At 40.1% G+C, this 14,183-nt stretch overlaps 1 protein-coding gene across 1 annotated transcript; it reads left to right on the top strand.

The window, feature by feature from the left end:
- Positions 1 to 1,398: 1,398 nt before the first annotated feature.
- Positions 1,399 to 13,507, top strand: LOC306951268 (homeobox protein CDX-1-like; the record flags this gene model as incomplete). Its single annotated transcript, XM_079541727.1, has 3 exons — positions 1,399 to 1,837; positions 10,407 to 10,552; positions 13,253 to 13,507. The coding sequence occupies 3 exons, from the start codon at positions 1,399 to 1,401 to the stop codon at positions 13,505 to 13,507; spliced, it is 840 nt and encodes a 279-aa protein (XP_079397853.1).
- Positions 13,508 to 14,183: the final 676 nt, after the last annotated feature.

The raw sequence follows: 14,183 nt of genomic DNA, 5'->3' as shown, positions 1-14,183 counted from the left end.
CTCTTGAGAGCCAGGAGGAACCTGTAAGCTTAGGTGTTAAAGTGCAAAAGGCACTCAAAGAAAAAATACACTTCTGAACAATGAAAAAAAACTCATTATACTTTGCACCTGTTTAAGAAAAAATATTTAACAAATCGGTTTGTTAATAAAGGTGCAATTAAGTACTACATAATTAAAGAAATAGGAATGAAAACAGAAAATTCTCACTAAGAGAAAAGGTTAAAGTCTCTCATTAAAAACAAACAAACAAACAAAAAACCACTCTCCCCTCACTCATGGATACAGACAGTCTCCTAGGGAATTTGTTACTTATTAACATAGGATTGTTCCTAAAATTTAGGAAAGGGTTTTTCATTTTCTTTCTTTTTTCTTTTTTTTTTTTTTTTTCTTTTGTGTGTGTGAGCTAAAAAGCTAGTATTTGTTCTCAGATTTCCAAGAAAAGGTGCTACTTACTGTGAACAAACACAGCAATGAGAATAGAAAACCTTTAGGGAGAACCACTGCTCATTTCAATATCACAAACAAAACACAAGCATGGAGAAAGTGACAAATTTTGCATTCTCTCAATATTCTCTTTCTGTTAACATTGTAAGCTAGAATAAACTTCAATCACTGCAGCCAGCAGCCAGCTCATGAATAGGCTTACTAACATCAACAAGACTATTGGTATGAACAAATGCTCAAAATGACTATGAGACTTCTTGTATGCCCTTTGTAATGTTAAAAGCAGTAGGAATACCATAGCTTGCAAGTGCTCTCCCACATATAGTAAGAGCTGAAGGCAAGAGGAATGCTCATGTGAGAAAGTGTGGAAGAGCTATAGATAAAGGCTGAATTAGTCCATTGCTGCCAGTTAAAACTATTAGAGCATGTTCTAACAAAAAACTACCAGGCTAGCAGATTCCAGGCTTCACCTAACTAAAACCTAATGCCTGAAGTTAGATTCTGATGTGTACTACTCAAGTAAAGCATTACTTCTACAGTTTAATAGTTATTGGTTAACTGCAATTCTACTTGAAGAACATGAGATTTCAACCTACATTCAAAAAGCATGGAACCACGATGGTAACACATAAAGGTTCTGTGAGAAAGGAAGCACCAGAACTAGCAGCAAGGTGGGGTTGCCTGCATGGTCAGCCCTTCATTTGAATGCAAATGCAATTTTGGGGCAGGCAGTTATCTGTGACATCAGGCAGGACCTTAGTAAACTGTTACCACCAGCACCTGGTAAAGCCATTGTTAATCATGTGTAGTAAAGGGACATGAGGGCTAGCATGAGTCATTTATAGAGCCGGTCAGAGCTAGAAAAGAGAGAGAAAGAAAGAGGAGGGGAAGAGATCAAACAAACAGTGTGAGGAGCAGGATGTCCCAGCAAGACAAAGCCAGGCTGTGAGCACCATGTACGTGAGTTACCTTTTGGATAAAGAGACCAGCATGTATCCAGGACCCGCAAGGTGCAGCAACAACAACCTGCCAGTGCAGAACTTTGTGCCCGCTCCCCCCTACTCAGACTACATGGGGTACCACCACGTGCCAGCTCCAGACGGCCACGGACAGCCCGCGGGAGCCTGGGGACCCCACTACGGCCCCCAGAGGGAGGACTGGAACGCTTACGGCCCGTGCCCGGGGCCCTCCGGCACGGCTGCTGCCGCGCAGCTCAGCGCCTCGTCTCCTGGGCAGGGCTCCTACAGCCCAGCTGAGTACAGCTCCCTGCATCCCGCCGCAGCCGGGGGGTTACCTCCTGCAGGTACCGGTGGCACACAGCAGGGCTCCCCCACCAGCCAAAGGCACAGCTCTTACGAATGGATGAGGAAAACGGTGCAATCCACTTCCACAGGTATGGGGGCAGTGAGGCTATGCTGAGATTTCCCTTTTTTGGGTGGTTGGTTTTGGTTTCTGTTGTTTTGTTGTATTTTTTTTGCCAGGTTCCATACGTTTTAACAACAAGACGATTTGAACAAGACTCTTGCTAGCAGTGAAATATTGGTTCAATTTTTGGATGCTGTCTTTGATCAGCTGATGATTCCTTATATATCTTCCTTGACATCCATAGCTGAAGCCAATAAAAAGCAATGGCCTTTGACAGCATTTTCATTTGAGATACGTTTTTTAAAAGTTACATCAAATAATTGCTTTTAGCAGGAGTCCAATAGATTTTAAAAGTATGTCTGCAGAAAGAAATCATGATGAAAGCATCAAATTTCTCCACCATCCATGCCTTGCTTATTTTCCTTAATTTTCAGTATAGACATGAATAGTTCAAGTAAAACATATATAGTGTTGGGGTTGGAAATCCCCTTATATTAGATATAGCCCCCATAAATCTAAGAACAGTAAAATGAAATAGATGTAGGATCAAATGCTTGAAGGACAGGAACAACAAGGAAAGACTTGCCACTCTTCATAGCAGTAACTCAAAATACACAGGAATATAAAGATCTCTGGTAGCAAAATAAGTTAATGCTATGACAGGTCGATCTCCAATAGGAATGGACGATTAAAATAAAATGCTGCAGTCATGTTTAACAAGTAAAAATAAGAAGTCTGAGGAAATGATTCTCTTTGGTTGTAGGAAGCAAAAAAAAAAAAAAAAAAAGTACAACTATTAAACACCAAAAACATCTCTGTTCCTTGTATCAACAGAAAAAAAAAGTAATGAAACAAGGAAGGGGGGAAGGAAAGGCTGAGGGGCGCTGCCTGAAAGGAGCAGGGACAGTCTTCTGTAGAAGTGTGTGATCCTCCAAGGTTCTGAGCAGTTCTGACACGCACCAACACCAGTAGGAGTTAAGGACACTCCGTACCTCCCCCAGAGATGCACACAGTATCTCAGTGTCTCAACTCATGGAGGTTCCCTTCCTTCCAGGCCTTCCTCCCTTCCCAGTTTGGTTCCCACACACCTGTAAATGTGGTTTTCAAAGCCAGTATTGAATTAAACTCTGAAGGGAAAGCAGTTATTTCAACATATATTCTACATAAACGAAAGCAACTAAGCCTAAAAATTATCTTTGCCAAAATAATGCACCTATTTTGCACAGACACAGAGTCATACCTACTCCTGCTCAATGCAGCTTTAGCTCACAGAGAGTCCATGGATGATACTTGGACCAAGAATGTTCCTTACATTGGGTGAATAAGAACTTTGCAAATACAAAAGACAGAGGTTACTGAAGACTTTTTTATTTTAAAATATATCTCATAGCTGTTCTTCACTGAATGCTACTCAAGAAGAGGGCCAGTCTTGCAAAAACTTACTGCTTTCTTTTGCGTAGTCCTCATGAATACAGTGAGAATTCTCACAGGCAGTATGATTTACAGCTGGCAACATACTTGCTCAAAAACCACTACTATTTCTCTTTTCTTTACCTACCTGCCTCTTGCTCTTTTGGATTTAAATGGCAGCCTTACAGTTTCTGTCTTTTTGCACAACCATTAGGAATTTTAATAGAGATTTTGTAAAGGAAAGAAGAATTATGTATGTTGTTTATTGCCTCTTTTTAGTCCCTGTGAAAAAGACATGAACTACTGTTCCTGAAGATAGGAAAAATAAGGCTTAGACTTACCTGAAGGCACTGAAGCAAATTATAGAAATGAAAAGTATTATTTGTTCATTATGTGTTGCAAAATAATACTTATCAATAATATGATTTCTCTATAGAAATGATGAATATTAAGGCAAGTAATTTTTGCAAGATGTTCTTAAATGTCTGCAAGAAATGCTACTCTAATTATATCCCTTTAGAATCAGGAGAGACTCCTTCTGTAGACTGACTTACTTATATACCTCTTGGCAGCAGTCTGATCTGTAACAGCAACAGAAACAAGGCCTAGAAGCAATGACATTTCCATCTCCAGGGGTTTCATGGTTATTTTCTCTTGTTATGGTGCTTCCTGGATTCATGACCTGACAGAGAAGAAAGAAAAACACTTGATTGAAATTTCTCCCACTGTCTCATACCCACATCTTCTCATATTGTTATTTATACAGTTCATCTGGAACAGAAGAAGAAATGATTTCAAGTTAAATTTACTGTATGCAACTTAAAATACAACATTGAATACAAAACCAGGACTTCACCTGGTATTAAGCAAGGTTCATGAAATATGCTTCTTAAAACTACCAAAAGAACTCAGTAGTTGATGCAAGACTGTTCTGATATAGTGGTACTGGAATGCATTTCCCACATGAACGACCCAATCAGGCTTTCATCCACCATCCTCCCTGGTGAAGGATGTATGAACGCTCCTTCTGCAGCTTTCAAACTGGAGGGAGTAGGACTTCCTCCATGTAGGTTCTAATGCCTGCTCACTGCTTCCCTGAGGGTATTCAGGATACGGGAGAAAGCAAATGCATTCTGACTCAGACCACTTGAATAAAGGAGTATTTTGTATGGAGTATGTCTGAGTATTTTCATCCAAGAATACAAGTGGAAAAGACCCTTTCCTAACCCTTATGCTGCACCTATTTGTCTCAGTTGCTAAAATACCAAACAGAAAGGAAAAAGAAACCCACAGCTACTAGCAATAGCAACAGAGGTTAGAACCATGACAACAAGAGACGGCAATTCTATGTACACAGAGCATAATTACAGGCAAATTCTTTGATGAAAAACATAAGCCTGTCATCGAATAAACTACAAATCCCCTTACACTGATTTCTGTATTTTTATGGAAGCATGCAATCCCTTGCATAGGAGTAGCCTTTACTTTTAGCCCTTGGGAGAAAACAAAATACATCTGTGTAAACCTGTGCACAAAATCTAAAGTGTGAAGAGGTAACTGCCAGGTAGTTTCAGCAGCAACGAGAATTAGGTTTCTTAAGTATATCTTAAAATCTGTACCTATCTAATTATTAAAAAAGGAGGGAGCAAGTACAGAAACGGAGGGAAAGTAACTGTAAGCAGAGATGTCAAGTGCAGGAAACACTGTAGTCATTCAGTAAAACTTTACTCTGATGATTTTTTTGGTGGTGCTGACAGGTGCTGACAGTATCATTACCAAATGCTCTGTAAATGTAGAGTATCTAGAAGAAGGAAGAAGTTACATCAAATGTAAGAAAGAGAAGCAGCACTCTTAAGGAGTCATTCTTGCAAAATGCTGAATGCCTAAAGAACACCTGGAAAAAAAAGTCCAGGTAATCACTTGCTTTTTAGTTTATACAGTCACTGGCAATGTGACTTTTCCTGACCCTGCCATCAGAAAACTGCCTGCACTTTCTACAGCCTGTGTTCTTGTGCCAAACAAAACCCCACAGAGCAGTCTGTCCAGTTGTCATTTAAAGGTAACAAAATTATTTTGTTTTGGATTCAGTTATCTTCGTATTATGAAGATGAATTGTTTACACTAACCAAGGGCAGAATTGGCCAATGAGCGTTATGACAGAACATATCAAAATGGAAAATAATTGCACTTTAAATAGAAGTCAACTGAACAGAGGGGGAAAATCCCCTAAGTCCAATGAAAGTTTCTGATTCTATGATGCTACTCTATTCTTTTCACCATGAGTTACCTGAATGTGTATAATAAGAAAAAATGATCAAGATCCAGCAGAAAATACAAATACGGGATTTCAGCATCACAAACCTCTATGTATCCAACTTGGCAATATTTCTTTCAGCTCATTGAGACTTGAGGCAGGAATGCAATTGCTACACTGTGCAGGACAGCACCCTTGTAACTTCACAGAACTTCACGTGCAGCACAGTGTCCTTCTTCAAGACATTTATTCATTTAAATTTCTTTTGTTTCACAAATTCAATTAAATTGGTGATACTCCTTAGGGTGAGTTTGGACCTTTTGTTTCCTAAATTTTGAAGTGCATGAATATTGAGAAATCGCTCCCTCACCAAAAAGAAAAGAAAAGAAAAAAAAGAATCCACACCGCTGGGCCCTGATCTCCAGTGATCCTTTATTATTAACTCAAAAAACTAACTCTACTCCCTCTCTTAAAACTGAGCCACCATAAAGATGCAGATATGAACAGAATAAATCTTCAGGCCAGAAAACTATTCCACGTTTGAAGCTGACCTACTGCCTTTCAGCCATCATGTATAGACATCAACTCCCTCTGAACAGCACTAAGCTATGCAAGTGAGATGCTGATACTTGTAAGTAATCTGACACTATTCTGTACATCTCCTGTCTGAACGAGGTAGCTGCTGGATTTTATGAATGATGTCTTGTCAATTCAGGTAGACGAAGGATATTCCTGGACAGTTAAGAGAGGATGCACTAAAGAAGGGGCCCAGGACCAGTTCTCATGCTAATTTATTTTACTTTGTAAACTAGTTGTGAGGTCTGACCGTGTTGGTTTGGTTTTGTTTTTTTTTCCTCCTTTCCTGGGCTACATTGTCTTTGGTTTTGAGGCCTATCTGTCATATTGAGGCAACAGACCCTCTCAACACTTCTCTTTGCTTTGATATGCAGCCTTGTCTCTTCCTTCTCCCTTTTTTCTTCAGGAGTTATATTGCCGGAAAGGGTGATGATTTTCACAGCAAATAAAGAGGCCTTCTCCTAGCTTTATTGTCTTCAGAAGAAATGCTCTGTGAATTTTACGACCAAGGGGAAAGCTGTTCCCTTCCCCCAACTCAGAACTTGGCCAGTCACAAAAATTGCTGAAGAGGGTGTGATAAGAGAGGATTGTTAAACTTTATCTCAAAGAAGTCTTCTAAGGCTGAAATATCTTATTTTTCCCACTTTAAAGGCAGTCTTAAATAATCGCTACTTGCAAAATAGTTGCCATAGTTTTGGCAAAACTTGCTGTTCTTAAATAGCTCAACTCAGAAAATCAACCCCCTCAACACAGAGGCAGTTTGCAAAGCTCTTTATTTTAATTCCACCCAGCTACTGATAATCTCCCCAACCACCTGCAGCTCCATGCTATGACAATACATTCCCAATAAAACTGATTCTAAGTCGTCGATTAAAGTGATGATCATCCTTAATAAAAGGTTAACACTGTCAAAAGGTAAATGCTGGCCATTTCACTCACATGAGTAAAATCTGCAGCACTAAAGGATTGGATTAAAGTATTAACCTTTATCACCGAATCATTATATTTTGTCATTATCTACCAAAGAGATCTGACAAATGAGGAACATTCTTCTGCTCTGTTTCTGGGGTGATGTATCAGTTCTACCTCAGATTTTACCCAGGTAGTACTTCTTGAAATAAAATGCATCACTGTAATTGAAATGAGCAGATCAGTAAGATTCACAACAGAGTGCCATATATTCTGCCATATATATATGTTTAATAACAGGCTTTATTGCTATTAACTTTAGAACATAAATAAAAAATCCACTCTGCCTTTGGAATGAAATGCCACGTGCAGAGCAACTCCAAGACAGCATCCAACAAAGGGAATGCAAAAGTCCCTCGCAGACACTGGGACCTCATCAGGCCTCACCGAGAGCAAAACACAATATTGCTAGCAACAAGGGTTACCTCTGAAGACCTCAGCAGATCTCTACAGCTCAGATAAGGGTTTAAATACCTAAAATCAGGAATAGAAAGCTATATCTTGAAATTTTCCATCTTGTTTTGGCAACAGAAGCACATCTGATGTTTGACTGTGACTTCTGAATGAGAACAGAGCTGAAGATAAGATCACCTTTCTCTTTTGTGTTCTCCATCTTAACAACACAAAGGAGACTAAGGAAACATCTTAAATATTTCTGTCCCACAGAATGACCTCAAGTTCTCATTTGAAGCGAGGGGGGGGAAACAGGCCAGAGATCTAAAGTTAAAATATATCAAGTAAAGTATTAAAGCACCACAGGAGACCATATGTTAAACAAACAATTTACACTTCGAATGAATGAAAACAAATGTCGTAGTGTTTCTGTGGACTGGGCTGAATAATTGCCGTTCTCCAAGACTAACATTTTCACCATAATATTGTAAAATTAGCAGCACTTTTCACTTGATTATCTGAGTAAACACACTTGGACTGATTCTGCTTTTCACTACAGTTCTACAGTGATAGAAATGCTACTGAGCTGAGAATGTCTGACCCAGCCAAGCAGACACAGCGTCCACAAGAAAATTAAAAGATTAGTTTGACAGAGTTGTTTTGGCTGCACGGAGGGGGCAGAAACACCAGCATAGGCAACAAACAAAAATGTATGCATTCATTTTTCCTACCGAAATATTCCAAGTAAACACACTGATGATCTCCTAACAGTTGGAAAATATTCATATCACTGAAAACTCACTATTAGTGGCCAGTGCTTTCCCACAATCAAAGAGCAAGAAGTACAGAAGCTGACTGACCAAATTCTAATGTACATCTTGCAAAGAAAGCTGGGAGGAATCCCAGAGAAAGCCGATCACATACAGTGAGCCAAGCACTGCCTACAGTCAGAGGTACCTTGTTTACAGCACTGCAGTGACCAGGACTTCCAGTGCTAACCAACTGTGTCCAACATCTATACCAACAGCACAGAATGGGCCATCACCTTAAGAATTTTGTCATGCACGTAATACCTTAGTGAGCCAAAAATTCTTACAATTTGACAACAAGGTCAAATCCTGGAAAAGAATTCATTGCCATGTGGTGTATGCATTTAGATAACAAGTAGTAGGCAACGTTAACTTTAAACATATTCAGCTATCCAAACAATGAAACTATGCCTTTCTCCACTGGTGGGGAAAAACACATTAACCTGTGAAACCAAATCACGGATTGAAGGATAAAGTACTTCAAGATTCCACTACAGTTTTTTCTGTACCTTGAATTCTGAGCTTTGGAACTACTTCACAAGCTAGGGAAGCGGGAAGAAGGGGCTGAGGAGCAACCAGACTTTGATACCACCAATCAGCCCCCAGCTGTTCTGTGCTGCAGAGAAGACTGGGTGCTCAGTGGTGACACATCATGGGGAGCTGGAGCTGCTCAGAGAAGGACATTTTGCCAATTCACTGATAGTCTATTGTGGTGCTCTCCATTTTGCTACTCTCATCACCAGTGCAAGTATTATAAGTTTGAAGTCTTTCTTCTTCTGAAGAGTAAGGCATGCAGACATTGTTTGACAGAAAGCGATCTGTAAGACAAAGATTAAAAAAGATGAAGCTACATCTGCAGCACAGCCAGACTGCTACAGGCAGCAAGTCCCAGTATGCCTTCTATTTTATGTATGATCCCAGAGAATCTGACTCCAATCTGTTGTTCTTGCCCATTGGACAGGAAGGCACACAAAGCATAGTACTACACATAGCACGGATCACCAACTTCAGATGCGTTCTGTCCCAGACAATTTACAGACAAGACATATACATTTGAACAAGTGTCCAGATGAAAACAGACAAGGAAGCACAAAACAAACCAACAAGTCACTATTTGCAATCACTATAACATTGTTTTTAGCCCCGAAACAATCTAATCTTTCCAAATTGCAGGAAGACCTCAGGGCAGGGCTCAGGGGCCATGATTTTAGGCAGCTGTTGACCTCCAATGTTTTGATTGCCTAAAATGAATATTAATAAGAGTGAAAAGGCTGGTGAGAAGGGAAGCATCAGCAGTCTTCCTCATTCTCGGTTGTGTTTAATGACTGCCAACATCTGTCCACACAGATGATCCTGTATGAAATCAATACATTCCTAGCTACTTGCAGCTGTGTTCACTTGCTCATGTCATTTGCTCTTACCTTTCTAAAGACCCAGTTACTGCTGAATCATGTCTGCTTCAGCTGGCTGTACCCATATCTGAAACGTTACAGCAGTGCTGCCTGAAAAGGAACCAGTGGTACAATTCTAGCATTGCTGAACATCCTTTGTTAAGTATTGCATTCCTTTCCTCTTTTTTTATTAACTGCCATTTGAAAATGTATCTCACTATTCCCTGAGGTGATCAAGGTGTGGTTAGATTGTTTTAGGCTTGAAGAAAAAATACAGCCACCAAATTGCAATAACGGCAACAGTATTGTATCGATATCTTTAGCAACGGGATCTGAAGTCCTTTGGAAGCTCTCAGTATTTTCTGTGCAGTAAAACACCCTTCACGATTCATCTCTGAATTAAGTAGTAGTCAATCAGCTTTAGGGAAGAAAAAAAAGCAATTCGACACTGGGCAGTAAGCCTGCATCAAACTGTGAACAGAACCCAGGCTTTCTGGCTCCTCATTCTTAACAAGAACAACTTCTCTTTCCCAAATGATAACCCAAGGGTAATAAAGAATACAAGAATCAGTTTATCATCTATTTACTAAGGAGCAAATCCACAAGCTGATGTATTACCCTCTTGTGTTGTAAATTGATACAACTCCACTACAGTCAAGGAAGTTACTCTGGGTAAGTGCAGAGAACCAGGTTTAAAATACCCACAAACATTTGCCAAATGTAAAGTCTGATATTTTATGTTACTGAAGTTAAAAAAATTCTAGGTTGAAGCAATGTGTTCTTCTTTCAAAACAGGTAAAACAAGAACAAGAGAGAAGTACCGAGTGGTTTACACAGATCATCAGAGATTAGAATTAGAGAAGGAATTTCATTACAACAGATACATTACAATCAGGAGGAAGTCTGAACTTGCTGCAAACCTAAGACTTTCCGAGAGACAGGTAGAGTATGGATTGCCTGTTCAGAATTTCCTTTGCATTTATTACTGCTGAGGAGGAGATAACCACATTGGTCAAGAACACAGAAATGCTAATACCTCAGAAGTAACGTGACTGAGTTCTCTTTGCAATTTAGGAACTCATACTATCCAGCTGAATGGCTCGATGGCTTTGTTTGCATTCTTTCTGAAATATCCCATCAGCACTAGTTCAAGCACATAGCTTGCACGATGGCAGCAGAGAGCCATGCAGCTGCACAGAAAAGACAAACTGAAGTCCGACATACAGTCTTGTTCTGAGAAAATATCAACCAAATCCTGCCAGGACTTTCTGCTGTTCGGCTGGGTCAGTATTACTAGGGAGAAGCTTTTGCAAATATTTTCAAGTCCTGGTTCCACTGAGGTCAGTGGGAAACCTTAAACAAGGCCATTCTTAGTAGTGGCATAGGTAGTGAACATAAGTGATGAATTCCAGTATGCTCAGGACACTGAAGATATTTAGGTCTTGGCTACCTTCTACCTTTTGTTTAAAATTCCCTACACACCTGCTAATCCTTTCTCTTTTTCCTATTTCCCTCCATTCCCTGCAAATTCCATTCCCTCTCCCACAACTTAAATCCATTCTTCTTGACAAAAAGACATAAAGTACAATTTGCCCTGGAATGACTCGGTGCCACGTTCTTCAATCACGTAATTATTGTGCCTGTGCCACCTCATGCTACAGCAAAGCAGGAGCGCAGCCCCAGGCTCTCAAGCACCTCAGCTGACTCATGCCAAGCAAGATAAAATGCCCGTCTAGATCTCCAGTATACTGCTAACGTGGGCTGAGCATGTTCTGTCCCATTTTACTTGGGGGTTTCTTAACACAGTACACTGAAGTAAGCATTGATCTTAAAAGATTCATTGGAAGGACTCCACAAATAGATTATCTCAAGACAGAAGAACAAAGAACGACAAGTAAACAAGAAAGGGAAGAAGTAATATCTAATTCTTTCTTAAGTGACAAATGATGCACTTCTGATATAGACAGGATACAAAAATAAAGGACATGGTGAGGACAAGAAAGAAGAGCTAAAATCACACTTTGGGATTACTTGCACAACTAAGCATAAAAAAATACTGTAAAAGGATAGCAACAGGTAAAGAACAAGTCCACATAAATACAGATCTGCAAGGTTAGACTAATAGCTTACTTGCACTGGATAACTGGTATACAACCTTTACATGCCTACTAACATATCTCTCTGAATCTCTGCTGCAGGTCTGTACATCTAGTTTAATAATGAAAGAGAATAAACCCCTAAATTCAAAGCAGATATTGCCAAACACAGAGGGCAATTCTGAATCAGGTATTAGTTTGGATTTTAGATAGTTCCATCTCTTCATATATTCTGTCAAATGATGGGAAAAAGCTAGATTACCACAGTGCAGTCAGAACGTAGGATATTTGAGACAGCTTTAGTAGAACATGAACATCATTGGCTACTGAAGTGATATTTCAGAAATTAAGACAACAAAATGAACTGCCACATGTTTGAGATGGCAGCCTGGCACTTAACAAACTTGGGTTCTATAAGCTTTATGTGCATCTGGAATCTTCACATTCAGCTGGAAAATGGGTACAATAATGGCTCAAGAATAAGTGCACTGAAACTGTCAGAGTCCTTGTGATGTCTTGAGGGACTTCACCACTAGATTCTTTTAATGGCCACAGATACTACCACTTTTTACAGTTTTTCCTTGTTTCTGACTGTCAGTTATTTCTCTGCCAAGCAGCTAAAAAGGAAAAGAAAACAAAGCAGTATTTCTCAGCAAACCACAGATTTTTCTTTGGGTTATTTAAAATAGTTGACAAAAAATCCCACATCAGGAATTCGTATCTAAAGACATTTCAGTTGCCACAGAATAGTCACCTTTTCACACCTGAACAAATTCTACTACATTTTCAATTGAATATTGTTAGCTTCACCTCACATCCTCACCTGTTCTGTCCCAGTCAAAATCCATATATTCTTCAATAGTTCATCTCTTCCCAAAGATTGCATTTCTGTGACAGAGCAGTGACTAAGAAATAAAGTCATAAACCGTGTGGGAAATAGCAGCAGATTTTGACTTCATCTACATGTGCAAGAAAAAGTACGTAGCTACTAAGGCACCACTTCTGTAATACTCTGAAGTTAAACATACCTACAATAACACACTGGTGAATTTCTGCTCACAGGTGTATTTCTGTTGGCTTACACATTGTAGCAAAAGAATTAATGTTCAGCATCCAAACAGGAAATCTTTTTTCCGTTCATAGGCCAATCATAGGCTCTGAGTTGCTCTGACTTACAACATATAGTTTTCAAAGTAAAGATACTTTCAAATTCTTTTGGCCACCACTGTGATGCATTAGGTTCTATTTGACCTTGTACAAAACAAAACAAAAAAAGAATCAAACTCATTTCATAAATACTTCCTAGGAATAAATCGCTAAAAAAAGCTGTTTATCAAACAAGATATTTTATTATCAGAGAGGAAGGATTATGTATTTGGAAAAAAATACATAACAGCAAGCAAAGAGCTCAGCTGTCCTGTTTGCTACTGCCTTTCTCACTGGTTCTCATGCAGTTGATTTTCTCCTGTGCCCCTTGACTACACACATAAAGAACCACATGCATTCTATTAACAACTGTAAAAAATTTCCTCTGCTCCTCTGCAGGTGAAAATCTGGTTCCAGAACCGCAGAGCCAAGGAAAGAAAATTAATGAAGAAGAAAATGACTCATTTTGACGGCAGCAATCTTGGCTCTATGCAGAGTGACTCTGGCTCAGTGAGCCCAATGCCAGCTCCTGACCAACAGACTCACTCCGAAATGCCCAGCTCTTTGTTCCCTCCTCCACCTCCTCCAGCTCCGCTTGCAATGAACGGCCTGCAGCACTCTGGGAACCTGCAGCAGGTGGTGGCCTCTCAGTAAGACTGGCTGAGGAGCTGCTGCTTAACGAACGCTATGAACTACCGGTACACAGAGCACTACAGTACGAAAGAGGACATCTGCAGCTGTTTTGCAGGGGTCCCCAGCATGACACAGTTCTGTGCACATAAGCTTCAAGTTCAATAAATCTAGAGTCACTTGCTGGGTCTGCAGGATAGTGCAAGTTCCCAGCGGCCCTGGAACTGCTGTGTGTCAGGAGTCCTAGCTGCAGAGAGCCTCACAAGAGAACACCAGAAGGCGAGCATCCCTGCAGCAGGTGGGCAGGCACAGGAGAGGAGAAGAGCCAAGGGCTAGAATGGCCACTTGTTAACCTTATTCTCTGAAAAACAAAGCACAAAAGAGGCCGTAGGCAATATGACATGGCTAGGCTGTGATAGCAGCTTCACGCGAGTGCTCTGTCCCCTGCCCCTAGGTAAAGAGTGCATTCTTTCTGCTTCCATCTCCACACAGGTTCCATGTACTGATCTCACTTTCATCGACGTTACACGCGGACCTTGATAAATGACAACCTGGCTTAATTGTCTTGACCCACTTGATGGAAAGCCTGAGTTGTGGTGGTTGCACTCACTATGTTTTAAGAGTAAAGGTCACGGATGAGCTTTAGGGGTTTGTTTTGTTTTGACAGCTATGATTTCCAGTGCTCCCTATACTGGTACAA

The sequence above is a fragment of the Tetrao urogallus genome (genome assembly GCF_951394365.1).
Source record: "Tetrao urogallus genome assembly, chromosome: 13".
In the NCBI taxonomy this organism is placed as follows: domain Eukaryota; kingdom Metazoa; phylum Chordata; class Aves; order Galliformes; family Phasianidae; genus Tetrao; species Tetrao urogallus.
Note: the sequence above shows the minus strand (reverse complement) of the source record. Positions and strands in the feature narration are given on the sequence as shown.